At 35.5% G+C, this 18,536-nt stretch overlaps 1 protein-coding gene across 1 annotated transcript; it reads left to right on the top strand.

Annotated features, from left to right (window-relative positions):
• Positions 1-677: 677 nt before the first annotated feature.
• On the top strand, positions 678-14,449 carry LOC148945295 (thiamine pyrophosphokinase 1-like). The gene is made up of 5 exons (XM_089099306.1): positions 678-764; positions 4,416-4,659; positions 5,857-6,110; positions 10,471-10,726; positions 14,159-14,449. The coding sequence occupies exons 2-5, from the start codon at positions 4,431-4,433 to the stop codon at positions 14,281-14,283; spliced, it is 864 nt and encodes a 287-aa protein (XP_088955432.1). The 5' UTR covers positions 678-764; positions 4,416-4,430; the 3' UTR covers positions 14,284-14,449.
• The last annotated feature ends 4,087 nt before the right edge of the window (positions 14,450-18,536 follow it).

An 18,536-nucleotide genomic window follows, 5' to 3' on the forward strand; every position in this document is an offset into this window, starting at 1 on the left:
AATCGACAGACTAGGAAAAAAGTGCACAAAGCCAAAGTGACAAACACAGGACAGGACAAAACACAATGATAGCACATACAGCGGTATCAAGTCTAATGACAACCCAAAACCACATACTGTTAAAATTGATTATTATAATTATGCCCATTTGCCTTTTTTTGGTGATGTTCTAACGATTAAAAATATATATCTTTTCAATAAAACACAAATGGCATTCGAGCCGTTTAGGAGATTTTAGAGGGAGACGGTGGGTCAGGGGCTCAAAACACATTGCTCGAAATGTAAATTGCTTGTTCGCTTGAAGTTTGACTTATTAAATGACTTTATTTCTGCTCGGCTTAGGTTTTAAAAGAGCTCCTTATGTTTCTGTGTAGCTTCTTTTTTGAAAAATGTTTCGGTAACTTATTTATTTTTTATAGCTATGTTGATAAGCTAGAACTTGCAGAAAATATCATTACTCTAAAACAAAAAAAAATAGTCTATGTATTTTTTTTCTTCTATACTTTTTAGTTCATTTTAAAATTGCAAAAAAACTTGCCTGTTTGTGTTTTTCTTATGAATTATGAAAGAAACTATTGTATATTTTTTCTAGGAAATCCGTCTCTAGGGAGATTTACACCTTCGCTAATATTTAAAGCTCTAGTGTAATGAACCCCTTTCAACCCTGCTGAAAGGGGGTTTAGAGCCAGTTTATTTATAGTCTTTAACAAACGAACAAGCCCAGTCGTTATCTGAACGTTAGGAAGTTGATAAGTTTCGTATAGGTAGGAAACTTATATCTTGTATAATTATTTGGCCCAGTGGTGTCAACTCATGTAAACGTAGGGACGGCGGTTACAAATTGTGTTTTTTCAGTGAAAATATAATGAAAGAGCATTTTTTTTATATCAAAATACCTAAAAAAGTGATTTTTAGATTAAAGTACCACAAAAATGATTTTTCAAAATCTAGTTTGTTCAAATATGAGTTTTCCTTTCGTTGTTCTTTTTGTTTCTGTTTTTTATATGGCGTAGATTGTTTTGTTTGGGGGGCTAGTTTTCTGTGTTTTTTCGTTGATAAAGAATTCCAGATGGGAAGACAAAATATTTTGACTTTATTATTATTTCTGTACAAAAAAAGTTTTCTGTTTTCACTGTCTAATTAACAGCTTTTTATCCATTTTTCTGTATTTTCAATCCAATTGTAAATATAAAGATTTTATGCGATAGGAAATTGGTCTTCCAAGTTGGCCTGTATTTGGGAGAAAGGGGAATTGGAAACCACAAATAAGCAGTGTACGAAAAAAAGTACAGGAAAAAGAGGGGAAACTGAGATTTGGGGGTACCGCAAATGTTGCTCAGTGCACATGCTAGTTTGGAACGTATTTGGTAATTTTATTTTGTATTTACTTACGTCCATGTTAACAAATATCCTCAGTTTGTAAAACAAACTGAGACATCGGGAATCATCTGATTACATCTGCATCTACTATAACCTTCTTTTTGTAACAATATTAAATTATTCACTAAGCTTCGACATTTGTTAGGTCAAGGGTTGGAATATTTTGTCTGTTTCTCATTTTTCCCCATTTAGGTACCGTAGTTCTTTATTTCGTACCTGCTGTATATTTCGTCTTCTTTGATTTTTTTTACGCTCTGAAATATTGTAAAATCTTATTTTCTCTCTTTGTTGCTTCGCGTCAAATTCCATTGAAAAAGCGAAATTTAAAAATTAAAACTTACGCCAAAACCTAAAAAAAAAAAATCAAAAAAGGGAAAAATTTGGCAACAAGGATAGTTTATGACAAATAAGTAGCAAAGCAAAATAAAGTAACTAGGATGTACATTTACCCCGTATTCAAGAGAGGTTATCGCAACTGATTGCAATAACTTATTAAATAAGCGTAATAATTGTGCTCTATTGGACGCAGTAAATACGGAATAATTTCTGTTCGTTTTGAGTTTTAATGTTGCTCCTTACTTTCAGTTAAATGACTTTTTTATTAAATTTCTGTTCGTTTTTTTTCAAAAAATACAGGGAAATCTGGCTCACCCTCCATGAAATATACCATCCTCACGGAAAACTCCTCCGTGAAAATTTCCTCCAACGGAAAGTACACCCCGTCAAGTTCCCTCCAGACATTTCCATCCTCACTGAAAATGCCCCCTCCCCGTAGTTTCTTGCGAATGATCCAGCCTGAAAAATTATCCTTAGCTTACTTTCATTTGAAAAAGAGTTTAATCTCTAATTGGTTTCTCGATCACTCCGGAAATACCCCCTTCCGTTGAAATTTTTCCCAGAAATCAAAACTTGCGGGAAATAGCCCCCGTATAGTTCCCAGGAATATCTCCACATTCGAAATTGAGTTGGCAAAGAGAATATAAGACAATTAAAAAACGTTATATACGAATTCTGTTAAATCCCCCCGGCGCAAAATTTTCCCTGGAAAATTCACCCCCCCCAGAAATTTCCCTTCCAAGGAAGATTCTCCCAATAAAGATCCAACCCAGGCACAAAATCCCCCCTCCCCCAAAGAATGTCTATTCTTCCCAATAACAAATACTATACATAAACAATGGGCAAATTTCATAACTTACAGGCCTCTCCCCACGGACTGTGGGGGCCATTTTACCCCTAAAGACATAGTTATCTGATCTTTCAACTATAACTAAAAAAATGGCTATCTCAGAATTTTTATCAGATAACTTTGGAAAATAAATGGGCGTGGGAGGGGGGCCAATTGCCCTACAACCTTTTTTGTCACTTAAAAAGGGCACTAAAACCTTTAATTTCCATTCGAATGCGCCCTCTACTGACTTCTAGTACCGTTATTTCAATACGATCATCCCTGGAAAAAAAAGAAGCAAAAACAAACAAATAAACACGCATCCGTGATCTGTCTTCTGACAAAAATTCCACATTTTTGTATATAGAAGCTTGACACTTCAACAATAAGGTTTTCAGGTGCGCTGAATCTGATGGTGTGATTTTCATCAAGAATCCTGGAATTTTAGGGAGTGTTTCCCCCCTATTTCAAAAATAAGGCATATTTTCTCAGACTCGTAACTTTTGATGAGTAACACTAAACTTAATGAATCTTATACATTTAGAATCACCAAAATGAGCTGATTCTTTTAATTTAACTGTTGATATCAAAATTTTGTTTTCTAGTTTCTTTTACTATTGAGACGCGTCGCTCCTTACTTACAGTTTGTTTCCACGAACTGTTTGGTCTTGTACCATTTTTAATTAACAAAAAAATATTTATACCACAGTAAAGGGTACGTTTTTTGCCACTTATGCCATAAAGCATTGTTTGCCTAAAGAGGGTCAAAATTATTTATCCAGATAATAGAAATTGTAAGATGGCTAATCGATTGTGGATAGCTTAAAATCTCAAATAGGAGGTTTTGAGCCCCCCCCCCCACCCAGCCTTGATAAGCACACCAAAATGGTGTTTTTCGCCAGTGTGCCACCAACACCAATTTTTAGAATTCTACGAACAAAGGGAAATATCACGAGCAATTTTGTTTGAAGCAGTTTTTCACAAATATGTTTCACAAACTGCGAAGTAGTGTTGGTTTTATGAGTTGAATTAAAAAAAAAGTTCTTTCAACTGAAAGTTACGAGAAACATTAAAAACTGTGAAATGATCAATAGCTTTGAATTAGCCTTTAAACGTCTCTACGATGTGGCCTGTGGTAGTTTTATTGGTGGCACTTGAGGGGGTGGTGCCTCTGCTCCCCTAGTCTCTCGACCCTGCCTAAATTTTGAAAAAGCTTTTTTTGGAGTTTTTCCCTTGAAATAGGTCCTTTTTTGGCATTTCCACTAGAGATGGAATAAAACCTAAAGCACACTTTGGGTTCCACATGGCTCTTTATGATACTGTTATCAGTCGACTTTATAAAAAGCGATTAGATATAAAAATTGGCTTCTAAATGAGCCCAAAATAAACACAAATCTTTATGAAATTGCAGTGCCCCGCCCAGTTTTTCCATTCTGGAAATAACACCCAAATTGCACCTTTTGGGTGCCATATGGCACTTAATGATGGTGTGCTCAAGTCGAATTTATTAAAAGTGATTGATGTACTTTTCATTTCGATCCGATGTCATGTTCGAGAAATTTCAGGCTCTGTAAGAATTCCTGTAAATTCGGTTTCAAAATAATAGTTACCATACCAAAATCAGCTACAAATTGCAATTTTTTCGCGCCCGGCCGCTTCTCTAAAAACATATTTTATTAAATCTAAGGTACTATTGGCCTTGGATCGCTCTTTACAAGTTGAAGCTGCAACCATGATACTGGCTTTTGAGCCTTGCGGCAAGTCTAGTCGGCAAGTCTTCTTAAGGTTATATTTTATCCCACGAATTGTAATAAAAAAAATTGCAATAAGGCAATTTTTGCCTTATTACTACTTTTTTTGCTTGTTCAAGGCTGACAAATCAGTAATGGCAGTAAACACAATATCAGATACTTGGCGAGTTGCACGAGGAGTTGTATCCTACCCATTGTCTATGCTTCATTGGGGCTCGATGAAATTCAGATACGGTGTTAAAGAATGGCACCCAATGAGCGTACTAGGTGAAGAAGATCCGGATTTTAAGATGGCGTTGTTTCTTGAATCCCAGCCCTTCCAAGAAGAAAATCGAAATATAATACTTGATCTGTGGAAAAGAGGTAAGGCTGGAATCAGGCAGCTATCATATTCAGATTGTTCAAAAAATTGTTCTAGTTGATGAATAGTAAAAACAGACCGGTTTTCAACAGAAAAAGAAATTCAACAAAACTGAACTTCGTTGAGAATAAAAAAAAAATTTGCTTTGTATACTGGTTCCAAATATGTGATATCTTTGATTTTTGGGCTGTTATTAGCAAGCGAAAATTTGAACAATGTTAGAAGAAGAAAAAAAGCACTTAAAAAGGATGCGATTTTAATGAGTACTAAACCATCAATTTTAGTACGTCAGAAAACCTTAAACCGGAGGTTTCAAATCTTTATCTACAAAATACGATCTCTTTATTTTCCTGGAGAGGAATGTCACCAATGCGTGTTTGTGTGGCATTTATATGGTATTGTAATATTGCACTAGTAATAGCAAAATACCGGGTGGGGAACATTCCAAAGGAAATCTAAAATTCTAGCGCTTTTTAAGTAACAAAATAGATTTGGTTACAGCAAATTAAAAAACTGAGGGTTCATAAATAACCTATCAACTAAGACACCTAGAATCTACTTAAATGACTTATTAGTCTTGTGGACCGCACCATCATGTGATGGTGCATTGGCTTCAACACACAAAAACTTACATTTCATACCAAATAAACGGTTATTACAGATCACTTATATAGTAGCACACTGAGAGGGGGAATAAAGCCTCAGAAGGTGCTTTTTTAGTCCTCAATATTAAAACTTCCATGAGAGGTCCTTTGAATTTACTTCAACATACAATCGGTAGCCTAAAAATAAAAAAACTTGCATTTAACAACATGCTAGATATTTGTTCCACACTAAAATGGATGGTGGAAACTCTCCAAAACCATAATGTTCAATTAAATCCCGTCGTGAATTAAAAAAAAGTTATAACGTAAGAGTGAAATGATCCCTGAATCCCTGGTATGATCCCTGAAAATGCTTCGCCTCCCGTTCCTCAAAGGCCAACTGCTCAAGATAGTTGTAACTTAGAAGAACATCATATAGGTTTCCATTTTACTCTGATGTTTTCAATATTACATGACGCAGAACTGTCTACTTTTCTGTTTCTGAATGTTTTCGTGCTTGGTGGTTTTGTTACTTCTCCAGGAACTTTCCCGAAACTTCCAAATGGTTTTACTTTCAATCATTTAGTTTCATTTTCGTCCGCATTTCTGTTTCAGCAAAACTACGTGCATGTGTTGATCAAGGTCTGATAGAATGGGATCATTTCATCAAATCCTTGGAAGAAGCGGACAGATCGGACATTTTAATGCCTGACATAATCTCAGGGGATTTCAAGAATGTTGACCCAGATATAATCAGCCAGTATCAGTCAAGGGGCTCCAAAGCAGAAAAGAGAGAGGATCGCCACGAAACAGATTTACATCATGCTGTCAAAATTATCAAAAACGAGCTCACTGCAAGACATCAAAAGGTGAGAAATTTCCAAAATAAAGTCCTGTTTTTATTTAACATTTTATGAACATAAACAGATCCATCGACGAAAAAAGGTTTTCAATACATTACGGAATAGGTTCCCAGTACTGGGCCGTATCCATGGGGTCAGGGTCTGAGCCCCCCTAACCCCAAAATCTGTGTCCGAATCGTTCAAAATGCAAGATAAATAAAAAACGTACCCCCCCCCCCCCAAAAAAAAAAATTCTGGATACACCGTTGTCCCAGTATAATAGCTTATTTGGAGTTTTGGCCGTAAAATACCAACTGAAAACCAGGCTAAACCCACCTTCCCGTTTGCGAATTTTATCACAGGGCGTGATGAGTGACCTTGCAATATCAAGCAAAAATATTTTTGAAATCTAGTAGACAGACTTTTCGAATATTTCTATTTGTAATCAAACAGTTCGTGGTAACGAACTGTAAGTAAGGAGCGACCCGGTTCAATGGTAACCGAAAGTCTAGAAAACGGGATTTTGATACCAATAGATACTTCAAAAGAATCTGATTTTAAATATATAAGTTTCATCAGCTTTAGTCCTACCCATCGAAAGTTACGCGCCTGAGAAAATTTGGCTGATTTTCGAAAAAAGAGGGAAAGACCCCCTAAAAGCTATAGAACCTTAATGAAAATCACGCCATCATATTCAGCGCGTCAGAGAACCGTACTGTAGAGGTTTCAAGCTCCACTCTTCAAAAATGTGGAATTTTGCATTTTTTGCCAGAAGAAAGATAACAGATGCGTGTTTATTTTTTTATTTTTATTTTTTTTCCCCAGGAGTGATCGTATCGATCCAGTGGTCCTACAATATCGTGGGAGTGCTCATCGGAACGGAAATTAAAAGTTCTAATGCCCTTTTTCAGTGACCAAAAAAATAGAGGGCAACTAGGCCCCCTCCCACGCTCATTTTTTTCCCAAAGTCACCCGATCAAAATTTTGAGATAGCCATTTTGTTAAGCATGGTCGACAATATGATAAATATGTCTTTTAGGATGACTTAGTTCCCCGAAGGACCCCGGGGGTGGACTGAAAGTTATGAAATTTACCCAAGGTTAACATATAGTATTGGTTATTGAGAAGTATACAGACGTTTTCAGGGGGGATTTTTTCTGGTAGTGGGGGGGGGGAAGTCGGGGGTTATGTGGGAGTATCTTTCCATTAAGGAATTTTTCATGGCGGTAAGGGACATTGCTAAGAAGGGGGCGCCGGATTTTCCAGAATTATTTAAAAAAAAGATCAGAAATCAAATTTTTAAAAAACAAGTTTTTCAACTGAAAGTAAGAAGCAACATCAAAACTTAAAACGAACAGAAAATATTACGTATAGGATTGGGTTCACCCGCTAGTCAATACCTCGCTGTTTAAGACAAAGATTTTTTAGTACTTTAATAAGAGCAATTTATTCTAATTAACGGCTTTTGTGATTAAGGGGTCATTTTTAAAGAATTGGGACAAAATTCGAACTTTAGCTTAATGAGCAAGGTATTGACTAGGGGGGGACCCCTAATATACGTATTAAAAATATATGAATATAGAAGTTCGTTACGTAAGTTGATTCGTAAGTTACGTATATTTATTACTAATAAAAACGTTCGTAAATAAAATTAAACAAGTTTCGAGAAAGCCGTTCAACCAAATGAAAGTAAAATTAATATGCAAATTTGGTTTAATTATTAATGTACGGTGAGCCAAAATCAAAACCTACATTAATTCAAAAACGTTCAAAAATTAAATAAAAAAAACAAGTTTTTAAACTGAAAGTAAGAAACGACGTTAAAACTTAAAACGAACAGAAATTATTCCGTATATTTAAGGGGCTGTCCCCTCCTTTACACATCGCTCTTTGCGCTAAAGTTTGACTTTCTCACAACTCAATTTTTTTTTTTAAATAAAAAACTTTAGCGTAAAGGCGAGGCGTTGAGGAGGGGACAACCCCTTAAATATACGGAATAATTTCTGTTCGTTTTAAGTTTTAACGTCCTTCCTTACTTTTAGTAAAAAAACTTGTTTTTTTTTATTTAATTACAGATTTAGTTCTTCTTCAAAAAGAACTAGATAATGTGTAAATTTATTTTGAATAAAGATAAAAAAGACTGAGTTTAATAATTGTTGCAGTTATAGCTATAACCCAGTAGACAGCAATTGTGTCAAAGCAAATTGATGTTTTCTGCCATTTTACGCTTTGCCAGAAGAAGGTCAAAATACCAGAGAATGAAAATTCCAAGATGGCCAAGGCTGTATCCAGGGGAGGGGGTTAGGGGGTTTGAACCTCGCCCCCCCCCAAACTTTTTGTCTGAATTGTAGAAACGTAACAAAATTGGGCATAGACAATTTTTTGCATTTTTTTTTTTTTTTTGTGAACCCCCCCCCCCCCTCGAAAACAATCCTTGTGTAAAACACCTCCCGAAAAAATTTCCGGATATGACCCTGAAGATGGTCAATCGATATTTCATCTAAAGCCCTTAAAAGGAGGTTTTGAATTTCCTATCTTGACAAAACACCGCAGTTTTCTACCAAGTACACAACAGTTTCCTATCAAGTGGAGTTTTCTACCATTTTGCTTCACAATACATCAATTTTCTGTCGGAGGAGCGTCAAAGTGGCAGATAGTACTAATTCTAATAAGGTCAATAGTTTTTACCGATATGAATCCCTCAACTGGAGGTTTTGATCCCCCTCCCCATCTTGAAAAAGTTGGAAAATCACTTTTGTATGCTTAGGATGCATCTCATTATTTATTTCTGATTCCTTTTTTTTTAGGGGTAACAGGCTACCACAATTTCACAGTTATGTATTTAATAGCTCATTCAAAACTACTGCCTGCTCGAGCACGAGCTCTACCTGCTCGAGCAGAAATTGAAATGACTAAGTAAGTTAAAAATCAGAAAAATTACAGCCAACGGGAGCAGGAATGTATTCCCCCTCAATCTTCTAAGGGCCGTAGCGTCAATGGCACTTTACTGAAAATAATTTTTTTTTTACGCTCTGTGGTTTTTATTCGTCAAAACGTAGAAAAAAACTCCATAACAATCAAAATAACTAGAAAAAACTAATGAATGTAAACTGACTGTTTATTATACGATTATGTTTGTTTCTAAAAATATCACCAACTTTTTATTTTTCTAAAGTTGATTTGAAAAATGTCTTGGAACTCTGGGGGTTGTGTTGACCTGGGGGGTGTATTTATTAGATCTTTCAGCCTCTCTGAACAAATATCAAAACTTGAATCCAAAATAATTGTTCGTATGGGGGCGTTGGGTAGCAGAAAAGTGAACTGAAGGGAGACTGGCTGCTCTCATATCACTCTCGACCCTTAAAAAAGATCTCATTCTATTGCAATCGAATGAGCCTCATCCGAGTTCATGACCACCTATCCATAAGAAACGGTCAGGGAATTCTTTTTGGCTCTTTTCCGGCCTCTTATTAGAGCCTTCAAGCTGATCAGGTAAAAAATTGGCCCTTTTCTGACATTTTGTCGGGTTCATCGACAGACGGGGGGGGGGGAGGCAAATATCTTTATTTTTGCTTCTTCATTGGGGTTCCCTTAGCCCAATGACCTAACGATATAAATTTTGAGCAAATCCAGAAAAATGTTTTTGGCCCTTTTTCCAGCCCGGAATTTTTATTTACATTAGGCTCCTCTTGATCTAAGGACCTATGGCTTTAAGTTTCAAAGCAACCAGGAACAAAAAGTTTATTCACCCAATTCCTGCCCCTCCCAAAACAAAAGATTTACTCCTTTTGACCTATATGATGATTCCTGAAATTTTCAAGCTAGTCACGCACCTAATATCAAACAGTCACCCGCTGTATAACTATGTTTATACAATTGATCATTCGTGTCATTTGCAGTCCTTGTTCCAGGGGATCATATCCCCCAGGCATATTTGTTGGACCTTTTGACTATTTTGAATCGTATGACTTATAATTTTGATTGGACGTCTTTCAAGGTTACAAGAAGTGGGTATAAAAAAAGTGATGAGAGGAAGCTGATTGCCCCTTGAATCTCTTCTGACTCTTAAGAAGGGCAATAGAATTTTCAGTTTCCAATTGAATGAGTCCCCATCTGACGATTTTACCCCATTTCATCCATTCGCTGTGATCTGGTGAAAATAAAAAAAAATGATAATAATGTATTGCAGACACGTCGTTTTTACTCCAGGTGACGCTACAGAGTTGCCTCCATAAGTTTGATAATTTTGGCATACAGTACACTTTTTGAGGCTTTTGATTTCAACTTGTTTTCAAACTCATTTATTTTACTTTTGGCTACTATTAATAAAGGTCATGTCTTACGTTTGTTATCAGGAACTTTCTGATTTTTCTCTCCATTCTTATAGATTAATTGTGGTGTAGCAGTTGTGAACGCTAACGATCGCTTTGATCACACCATGGCCTTCGTCAATGAATTGTTCCAGGGTTCAGACACATTGGAAGTTCCTCTTTACTTACTTAGCAACAAATCTTTGACATGGAGACTGCCTACAGGACGGCACCGCATATTTCTTAATCAGACAGTGCATAAGAAGTGGAGCAGCATTATTCCTGTCGGTCAGCCTGCTTACGTTACAACAACAGGATTGAGATGGAACATGAGTAAGTAATAAATATTGCTTAAGAACATCTGATAAAATTTGCTTTCATTTTACACGGCGATCAGAAAAGTCTGGACAAATAGACCTTCAGTGCCAAGACCCCATTAAATGCTGTAGCAACTACAACCCGTGGAACAAAAGTTACCTAGCGACATATACAGCTGCGTGTGGAAGCAACAATAATGAGTAGTTCGAAAAATAAAAGACTCAACTTGAACTTAAAAAGAAAATGAAACACGTAAATGTTCTATGAGCCTTCAAACTGCATTCGAAGCCCTTAAATTCTTGACTTCAGGCTTTGACAAAGTTGGCTAAATGTCAAAACCCCAATTGATACTTAGTCCGGTGACCAGACATTTTTACATCCCCCTCCATAGAGGTTAGATGGAGACCCACGAAGGAACAGCTATGAGCCCATGTGACCTTCCCATCAAGTTCAGCGTGGACTTAATCTCCCATTTTAGTATAAATGCTCTGACTGAAATTGCAGGCACCCCTCCTCCCTCACAGTTTTTTAATCAGTTCCAGATTCTGAAAATTCATAGTTAAAACGTTAACTTTTACTTCTGACTAAGTTTTATTACGATACAAAAACCTGTTGAGGTGGATATATTGCTAGCTAGAATGTCGAGGCGATCTATTACCCTTATTCAGAATTATGTTATTTTCTGAATCCCAAGAGACACGGCAAAGAAACTTCGTTTATCTTCTAGTCAAGTTTAGCTGATATAGCACATTCCCCTCTCCCACTAAGTTTAATTGAGATTTTGGCTGATTGAGACTTGATTAACTTTAATTGAGATTCTATTGATCGTTCTAGTAGATGCAATGAAAAAAAGGCATTTATCTTTCCTTTCTACGTTGGTGGAGTAGGATAGGGATCCTCAGAAGCATTTTGTAGGTAAAAAATATAAAATTTTGTGACATTTGGTTGAGATCTATAACCTCGATCTGGTGGTTGCCCTTGTGACAAGAACTTCGTGACCCCCCTTACCCTTCACCATAGAGGTCAGATCGGCATAGAAAAAAATCAAAAACTATAAAAAAAATATAACCGGGAGAACAAGACTTCACTGCTTAGAAAGTTTGGCAAGAATCCAACAATCTAGTCATGCTTCAATTTTAACGATTATAAAGGCTTGAAACTTAAAACTAGGACGTTTGGCTAAGTGACTCCGAATATCTATGATTAAAAAGTGGCAACATATATCTATATGCCAATTTAAGGATAGGCACGGTTTGAGGAGGCACAATATTGGTCTGATATTGGACACTCAAACCTTACAGGTGGAAAATTTCAGTATAATTGATAAGTCAGCACAGTAGCGATGACTAAGTACAGATCATTTTTTAATCATTTACAGCTAAGTGACCATGTCACCTACATATAACATATTATTTCCACTTCGTATAGTGTCGATGGACTCGAAATACTATAGGGGCATCATTTAATCATAAAATCATTCAATCAGTTTAGTACCGTCTCTTAATGATCCTCTTAGCTGTTTACTTTTACAGTTGTGAGAAGTCACTTGACACTCAATACATGACATCAAACTTTCAGACATGATATGGATCATTGCTAGCCATGCACGGCATGAAACCATTTAAAAAAAATCAATACAAAAGTGTTATAAAACGCTACAAAAGGGATGTAAACAGATGCAAGGGAGTTGTAAAAACGTAGGAAACGCAGTGTAAAATTGCTCTACCGCTGACATAAAATTAGTAAAACCCATGCCAGCGTTAAAAATAACGCTGGCTTTTTCACAGAATCTTGAAAAAGCCAGCGTTATAGCTGGCTTTTTCATGATTCTTTCTACCGTGTAACGTCAACTTTGACACTATTAACTTCAAAAAAAAAAAATTCAAACAAAGTTTTCGATACAAAAGTATCTAAAATTAGATTCAAGATTCAAGTTAAAATTAATAAAGAGCACAAATTATTGCTTTACAGATTTTGCAAGATTTATCTACAAAAAAACCTTAAATAAACTAACATGAAATATTCCCTGCATTTGTAGAATGATAGAAACTAACACTTTACCGAAAACACAGAAATGTTGCAAAACAGAACAAAACGGGATGTTTTGGAATAGATAAGTCAAAAAATAACCTACAGAAAATAAGGCTAACATATTAGGCTCTCAATAGCTTTTTAGCATACAATCGTAGTTCTCGAAGATATAAAAAAAAGCTTGCTTTTCAGTAAAGTACTAGCACTTATAATTCTAGTAGCATAGATAAAGATCACGAGTCAGTTTTGTTTAGCTAGTTTTGTTATAAAACGCCACAAAAGTAATATGAACTGGAGCAAGGGAATTATAAAATGCAGAAACGTTGTATAAAATTACTTTACCACTGTTATACAATCAGAACAAAAGTGAAAAAATATTGTTACAGTTTACTTTTTCTACAACTCATTTTCAACCATGTAACATAATCTTTAAATCTGTTAATTTAGAGATCGAAACAGTTTTCCATACGGAAGTAAACAATCAGAACAAAAGTGTATGGTCTAGGATAATTACAGATGTAAAAAAAACAGTTACTGCTAACTTTTCCATAACTAATTTTCAACCATGTAACATGAACTTTGAATCTGTTAATTTAAAAAATGAAACGAAGTTTTCCATACAGAAGTAAAGAGTGGAGTTGAAATTAAATACAATAACAAATTATATCTTCACAGATCTTGCAAGATGAAAATAGCTGAACTAAACTAACATGCGACATTTCCCTCTATTTGTAGAATGCTAAAAACTAACACTACTGAAAACACAAGATCGACGAAAAATTACAATAGGATGCTTTGGAGTAAAAATGTCCAGGAGTGGCTTGCAAAAAATAGCACTGACATATTACGCTGTCAATAGGGTTTTCTTACACAATTGCAATTCTGTAAGACATTTAAGGTGAGCTCGGTTTTCAGTAAAGCATTAGTATTTAGAACTCTAAGAATACAGTTAAAAATTACGAGTCAGTTCATTTGAGCTATTTTTGTAGATATTTCTAGCGTAACCTCCGAAGCGATGATATTTTATTTTTCAAGTTTTTCAAGTATTTTTTTTATACAATTTACCAAGCATTATTAGTATACTAACGCCACCAGCGTACGTGGCACAGCGCCACCTGTGCCACTACTAATGGTGCTAGGGTCATGAACGATAGCGAGAATAAACCTAGAAAAATTCAGAGACAGTGTCACAGAAGTCTTGAATATTGTCCTGAAAACCCACTTCTCTTCAGATGGCAAAATGTCTTGTTACCTCCACTCTACTCCACTATTTTTGGGGTAGAAATTACAAAACTCAAGCCAATATATTGAAGCTAAATTTTAATCCTGATGTCTGAGTTTTTGATCCTTATGTTTTCAAGTTTTTGATCCTGATTTCTGATGTTTTTGATCATGAAGTAATTATGTTTTTTCTAGTTATGCAGCGATTAGAGTTCGGAGGAGTCGTAAGTACCTCAAATGAAATTGGTGACCAAAAAGAGGTATCAATTGAATGTGACAGACCGGTCCTTTTCTCTATGGGACTGCCTTCAAGTGCCTGAAACTGCTTAAGAAGAAAAAAAAGGATAAGTTTTTAGTTACTGAGGTTAAAAATATTTGTGATTCGATAACAGGTAGTTGAGTAAAAATAGGTCCAAAAGGACTTAGAAACATGTTCTTAGATAATTAGATCGTTCTGTACTTTTTTCCGTTTGAATAAATTTTGGCCAATCATTGTTCGTAGACATATTTGACCCAGAACAATAGAAAGTATTGAATTAATGGTGTGTGGTTTGCCGTTGTTAAGTTCAAAAATCGATGTAAATGATTAGAATCGTTTCTTGGGATGCCATTCAGATAAAAAAAAATATAAGTTATTCAAGTGACAGTAAAAAAGGACATTAACACTTAATCAACAGACATTATTTCACACATGAGTAGGGCTGCTCCCCCACAACCTCCCGCTATCTGTCAGAAAGCCTTATTTTATTTAATTCTTGTAAATGTAGGAAATCCTTAAATTGTTTAACTTTAGCTAACTAAAAATTTGTTCTTAATTCAAGAAATTACACCCCACTGGGTTGCATAAATTATTAACTTTCCTTTCTGTCACAATAATTTATATTGCCTTAAAAATCAAGGTTGCTGCCTTTATTTCAACATTAAATTCATTGACTGTTCAAAAATCACGCAAACCAATATTATTATGTACAAAAAGGTAGAATTACGCCATAACATGTTTAGTTAAACGTGTTAAGTAAAAAGGAATTTACCATTTTAAGCGAACGGCCATGATTGGTCAAATTATTAAATAAGGGATAACACGAAAACTAGTCTCGAGCGAATAACAGGTAAGAACGAAAAACAAGGCTAAACAGATAAAACAGAGAATTTAACAAAATTAAACGTAGTCTAAGCTTCTAGAGCTAGGAACTGAGTAAGTGTATTTCTCGTTAACTAGGATAAAAGGCTACCACTAGTCTATCTAAATTTCCTTTGAATGCAATACTTAGATAAAGTGGTGAACATCTGAAAAATGTCGGCTGCTTGGTCCAACCCAAAGGATCCTATTTAAATTAATTTAAAAATTACATCTTTTGAGCCCCTATGGCCCACGCTTTAGTTAGAGCGATAATTCCCCTTTGAGAGTTGCCAATTGATTTATAAAGGGTTTGAGCCTTACTGATATTTTGAAGTAACCCTGAGATTCTTTGTGATTAATTAAGAGATACGTGATCTAATTAAAATTGATTATATTATAACAAAAAGGCGGAGAGTACCCGCGTAAATAACTTAAGATTCTTGTTAGATTTTTATTCTGTTTTCGTGATTGGTTTCATAGTCCTGTTTGTATATTTCACTTAGTTAAGGCCCGGTCCGTCTAAATAAAAGAGCATTATTAAAGGTTAAAATAATCTAAAATTAATTTCTTCCCAGAAACTTAAACTTTGTGGAATAAGCTTCGAATGACCTAAGGTTTAAGGAGGGGGGACCCTAAAACAAGGAGTAAATGCTAGAAGAGCTTTTGTGCTTCCCCTTCTTCCGGCCTAGTGTCTCTCGGAACTTAAGCTCAGTATTTATAATATATCACATCCAGAAATTGAAATTCCCTGGACCCCTACTTGGATCCTTCTAACGTTATACGGCAGATCGAACCAAGAGGAGAATCCTATGTTTTATTCGTCCGTTACTTATCCAATCCTTTTCCGGCTGTAGATACCAATGGTGGCCTTTATGTTATACAGATAGACCAAGGAGAGGGGGGTAATATTGGACAGACAGAGAGTTTGAGATCCTTTCAAGTCGAGGGAGCTTCAAATCAAAAACCTTTACTAAGGAAGTTTAAGATTTGCCAGAGATCCAAGGAACACTAATTACTTCTACAAGAAATAATTATAAGATATATATAAGATACCTTGTTTTGGAATTACTGATAAATTTGTAACGAATTTATTTGATTATTCTGAGCTTTGCCCACTTTCAAGCCTCTTTGATTCATCTTCTCGAAGTGCCTTTAACGAAAGAAATAAAACTCGTAACTTGGGCTTCCATTTCTAACCAAAATAACAGTTTACCTAATTTGATAATTAAGACGTAAAGGACTCTAGGACAATAGACCTAAACCTTAACTAGTTTAGCCATGCAATTTATTCACTTTGAATTGCTGTAGCTCTAAAACTAAGATAATCCCTTTTTTCTGTGAATCACATGTGGACAATAGGAAAAAAACACACACCACACAATTAATAACCATTCAAATTTAAAAAGAGCGATTGGAAGGTTTATAATAAAAATTATAACATTTTCTCCTCTTTTATTTAATTCAATAATGAAGTTTGGTTGTCACTGGATTTTGAGTACCGATCTCGAACTAAATTGCCTCAGTTTATCACGCTACCAATTGACTGATTGTTGCTTTAGGATCTCTGGGAGGAAAGATTTATAAATAGAATTTGAAACATTCAGAAGGAACGTTCAGAGGCATATGTTTACCCAGAGCCTGCTTAGAGCAAAAATCAGCCTGAGTTTTAGTCCTAAAAGTAGAGCAATCTTACAACTGGTGCCAGCGGTACTCAATTTTGGTAAAGCATTTGTTTACGGGGAGAGGGGGTAGGATTAATAAAATTCATAAATTTGGTCAAATTTAGTCCTCCGTTCCTCCCAAGAAGACGTGTGTTGAGTTTGTCCAGCAGTTGTCGTCAGGCCTAGCTGTGACAGAAAAATAGGAAAAAGTGTTAATTTGAGTAACAAATTTAAATAGCTTGACTTGAAAGGAAGTTTAGACAGCTTTTACCATCCTAGAACTTTATCTTCTCTTTCTATTCCTCTTTGTTACAAGCTCCAGTGTCCGTAGCGTCTGTAGCTTACTTAAATCTTTTTTAACACTAGTGCCATAAGTTAATCTGCTTTAAAAGTGTACGATTATACTACTATCCTTTGGTTAATTCAAATTGAGATATTAAGCTAATTCTTATGCAATTTAAAACGAACTCATTTTAGTGATCTAAAACAATTTATAGGTTCAAGAAATTTCCCACTCTAACAGTTTATAAAGATAGAATCATCATGAGTTCAAATGAAAACAAAATCAGCGTTAGAAATTGCACTACAAAATGCTCAAAAAGAGAAAATAAGAGCAGAGGAGGGTGCACAGTCTAGAATAAAAACTCTAGAAGAGCAATACAGAGACAGCCCTATCACAAGTAGGCTTCACAATCTATTTGTAGAACATGTACCTCCCATGTCGTAACTAACATACCCAAATGAAATCCACTCAGGGATTACGACCATTAAACAAATACAAAGGGGTTTAGAAAAAATGATACTGCTATGATTAATCAAGCTGTTTGCTACACACTGGGAGAAATTCAAAGCATTTGCAACAGGTTTAGATATTTATAAAATTAGAGATCTAAATAATTTAGATAGACATCTAAAAGAAGCCTTTTTACATGAAAAACCAGCTGCGCAAAAACTACAAGAACTTTTATCCGAGAAACAAAGGCCATCAGGGTTAGTACGCAAATTTTACTCCTTAATTGGGGGAAAGGCACTAGACTGCAAAAATTCTCCTGGTATAAGGGCAGAAGACACAACTATTAGTATTTTCAAAATTGGTATGCTCCCTTCCATTGGAAGAAGAGCACTAGAATAATCTAGGGGCACAGAAGACCAAGATGAATTATTAGCGCTGGCAAAGAAATTTGAGTGGTTGACTCAGAAGACAAGACTTCCCATGGAGAACAAAGAGCTAACTCCAGAGTAGAATTTAAAAACTAGGGAAACTATAATCACAACAAAAAGAAATGTTTTAACTGTGGGAAACCCGGACACTTTAAAATAGATTGCTGACAACCCCCAACTTGTACAAATCGTGGGAAATACGGGCATTCTCGAAAAGATGGCTGGCAAAGGTCAGCGTGTATAAGATGCCAAGAGTTAGGATATAGTGCAGACAAATGTATAGCTCCAAATCCTATTGAAAAAAAAACTATCAGACAGGACTTAAAGGAGGTAAGTCCCAAGCCTGAAAACAAAGTCACGAAACCTTCTTCGAATTTAGATGAAAGTATTTGTTTTGTTGCGTTACATGAAAATAACATTGAACCGAGTTCTTTTCCGTTTATGTGGGATGCTAAAATGGCATCCCACATTTCTGTAAAATGTTTCCTAGATAGTGGATGTCAAAGGAGTTTAATAAAAGAAGATATATTTCAAAAATTTCCAGAAAGTGTTCGTAGACGCCTTAAGCCATCCATCCGAACCGTGAAATCTTTAAGTGGACAGGTCTTACCACTAATAGGGGATTTGAATG

This window comes from Artemia sp. Qi Xiang Cuo, chromosome 13, assembly GCF_049724085.1.
Source record: "Artemia sp. Qi Xiang Cuo chromosome 13, ASM4972408v1, whole genome shotgun sequence".
In the NCBI taxonomy this organism is placed as follows: domain Eukaryota; kingdom Metazoa; phylum Arthropoda; class Branchiopoda; order Anostraca; family Artemiidae; genus Artemia; species Artemia sp. Qi Xiang Cuo.